Consider the following 3,401-nt stretch of genomic DNA (forward strand, 5'->3'; position numbering starts at 1 on the left):
TATATAATAATAATATAATATGCGTAATCAAACGAATTTTTATTAAATAGGTCCTTATGCTCATTTATTTCATCGCATACATGAGCAGAGTTACATAGCTACTGTGATGAGGTATGCTTCTCGGATCGGAGAGTTTTCTGGAACCACTTCATCTCCATATGCCTCCAGTTCTTCGTGTATTGTGTCGTCTGTGATATTGTTAATTACAATAAATTTTGTTTATCTGTTGCAATAAAATAATAAAAGTGTGCACTTTTTTCTACTTATTTTCAAACATTGTATTATATGATATCCTTAATAAATCATTGACCTTTTTTGAAATTCAATGAACAGTTATCACTGTTGACATTGACCACCCTAACATTTCAATTACCAGGGCATGCTGACCTTCGAAGCGCATTTAGGAAACATCTATTGATATGCTTAGAATTTTAGAGAATCAGGAACCATCGCTGGTTTATCTGCAGGTATAAATATACATAAACCCTGCTTTTTCGTAATAGATTCAACACAATTATTCACAATAGATTTCCTTAAGCACCTATTCTTACTATGGTGGGAGTGTCAAGTTTTCATTTCATGGGACAGCCACAAAATAAAAGTTAACTGCCCAGGCCTGATTAAAACCTGCACTTTAACAGTTTCAAAGTTGCTAAGACCGAAACTCGGCTACAAATGGGCCTACAATCATAATATTTAATCAGCAAGGAAACAACAATGTGATATCAGAATGCAAGTGATTGAGGGTTTTTATTCGAAAATCACATATTAAATTCAATATATGACAAAAAAAAAGGGTTAGAGTATTTGAACATAATGTAGGAATTTTATTTATGAATTTTTCTTCAAAATATATTTTGAAGAATAATTTCAGTGGGTTGATTTTATCCTAAAATTTAATTAAAATAAATATTTAATGATTTTCTTTTTTATTCTTTTCATATATTTCTTTATTTTAAAATTATTTACATTAACACCAACACTTTGGAGTCCTCCTTGGCCTTCAGGGTTCTTCTACAAATTGGAAAAACAATGCAACAGTAATATAATAATAAAAACCTATTTAATATTTATTATTTAAATATTAGTAAAAAATTTGTATAAATTATCCCATTATAACAATAATATTCAGTATTTTCCTAGCCCTCTATGTCTAAAATCCATAAATTTTACTTCGTCAATTTTTCTAAACTATAAAATATTTGGAAAACCACTCACTATCTACTTGTTATCTTTATTACACTGAAACAGAATTCTATGTTTACATTTGTGTTGTGGTTACATCCACATATTAAACAGTTTACTTTTTTTTTAAATCTTTTTTTCCCTATTTCTCATACACACCACACATTTTTTTTTTTTCATTTTATTATAAGTTGAATTTATTGATGATGTGTCAAACATTTTTTTCAAGATATTACAGTTGTTTACAACTGTATAGATCTTGCCCTTATTGCTAAAAATTCATGCGTATCTCAAAATTATTATTTTTTGAGATGTTACACTGTCAACAGTGATATCTGATAGTACAGCAAAATCATTGTTAAAGAAAAAAACTTGTAGACTTATTAGAATAAATCATTTTAAAGTTCACAATTTTTATAATTATTATATAAGAATTTTAGCATAAATAAAATTATTAAAAAAAGTTATTAATAATTCAAATGGTCTTTATCATTATAATTTTACTAAATTGTTTTACAAATAAAAACTCATATTTCAAGGAAAAAATAATAGATTTTAGAAAAACAATTATTTATTTTCATTTTAAATAAAATATTTTTTAACTTTATCATTTATTATGCTTATGTAATACTTAACAATTTCCATTATAGTTGAAACGTTTTCTACATAAATATTAATTAAAATAAAATACAACATTTTACAATTCTATGAATAATTTTGCTATAAGTACATATGAAAAACAGTTATTTTATATTAGAACCAAGTTGAATACAGTTTTAGATAAATTTGTAAACATTTTTGTGAGTCCAATCGTTAAGTCCAATCGTATTCAGTTTAACACAGTGAAAAGGTTTATAAGATTTATTCTGTAAATTAACTTTATAAGTCTATAACAACTAAATAACATTAACTGGAAACAAAACAGTAGAATAAAATAAATATTAATCTATCAATAAAGTCTAAACATTTACGGAATCATACAATACTTTTACTTCTCAGAGAAAAGTAAACAAGAAAATCACAGTCAGAGATTAATTACAATAAAACACCTTTACAAGTTAAGTGTCTCCATTTGTTAATTTCATCTGCAGAATGTTGAAAAGAAGTTTATTATCTACTCGACAGATGATACAGCTTCAACTTTGTTTCTCTTTCTTTATAGACTTCTTGCTATTAAAATAACTTGTGAAAATTGTTATCACAATATAAGCAGACAAAGCTACAAAGAAAAACAAGAACGCTGCGACATCAATGCCTTCCTTCAGCCAAAGAGGCATATGAGAGTATTGTGGTCGGGTGATGGGGCCATGCTTTAGTACATATTCAACCCAGTAGATGGCAGTGTCCAATGGTGATTGTGGTCGATCTCTGAAAGCTGCTTGGACTTTTTTAGATGTTTCCTTATATCTAAAAAATACAATTGAATTAATTAATGAATATGCATTGTAAAATCCTCTTTTTGAGTAAATAGTTATTTTTTAGTTAACACTTTGGTTTTTAATATGCTTTTATTTTATGTATCGTTTCAATATTGTTCATTTGCTTTGTTAAACCTAAAAGCAAGCTTACCAAATTTCATCAGTTAAATGTGAAATCACAAAAGACATAGTTTAAAAATCTAAGATTGCGGCACTGTTCTGAAGTTGGTAAAATCGCTGCTACGTTGAGCAGATTCAAATATATTTATCTTCCTACCATGATTTTAATTACAGTAGATTTAAAAAAAAATAGAAGTCGAGAATAAATATAAAAGAAAAATATTCATTTAGGAAATCATAAGAAAAAGCTCAAAACTGTTGTGCTGCAATCGATGTTTGCATCGAACATCCAGACGGAGCTCTTGGTTTAGAGTGATCACTGTTTGTTTGGGCGGTGGGGTACTGGACGTGTCCAGGAAACGAGGATGTCTCCAGGAAGAGGTAAAAAGATCACCCTTTGTCTACTCTCAGTGATAGACATCTAGAAAAAGAAGATATCCATTCATCCAAGAAAAATAAGATCACTCTTTGTTTGGATCGCCAAGAGTTTGGATGTTTGGTAAAATGAGTAGAGGACCAATGATTTGTTTACAGTCAGTGATTGTTTTTTGAGGAGACATCCAGTAATTGGTCAGTGCTGCTCAACATAGAATTTAAGTATATTTGTCAAGGTAGCTGGTCAAATTTAGTTAAGTGTTCTGATTGTCCTGAGATTAAGAGTCCATAATATTATATAAT

General features: G+C 28.4%; 2 protein-coding genes across 5 annotated transcripts in view; one reads left to right on the plus strand and one right to left on the minus strand.

Moving 5' to 3' along the window:
• LOC106679195 (alkaline phosphatase) overlaps positions 1–266 on the plus strand; it is a 21,494-nt gene extending 21,228 nt beyond the window's left edge. Inside the window, exon 9 of the mRNA XM_014418211.2 lies at positions 51–266. Within this exon, the coding sequence (XP_014273697.1) occupies positions 51–235 (185 nt within the window). The 3' untranslated portion in view covers positions 236–266. The remainder of the gene's footprint in view (positions 1–50) is intronic.
• Positions 267–1,997: 1,731 nt separating this feature from the next.
• The window catches only part of LOC106679193 (UDP-glucosyltransferase 2), an 83,297-nt gene continuing 81,893 nt past the window's right edge, over positions 1,998–3,401 (minus strand). For all 4 annotated transcript variants that reach the window (XM_067051880.1, XM_014418207.2, XM_067051879.1 and 1 more), the window contains exon 6: positions 1,998–2,592. In XM_067051880.1, coding sequence (XP_066907981.1) covers positions 2,322–2,592 — 271 coding nt within the window. In that variant the 3' untranslated portion in view covers positions 1,998–2,321. The remainder of the gene's footprint in view (positions 2,593–3,401) is intronic.

This window comes from Halyomorpha halys, unplaced genomic scaffold (assembly GCF_000696795.3).
Source record: "Halyomorpha halys isolate HHAL.00 unplaced genomic scaffold, Hhal_1.1 Scaffold183.1, whole genome shotgun sequence".
NCBI lineage: Eukaryota > Metazoa > Arthropoda > Insecta > Hemiptera > Pentatomidae > Halyomorpha > Halyomorpha halys.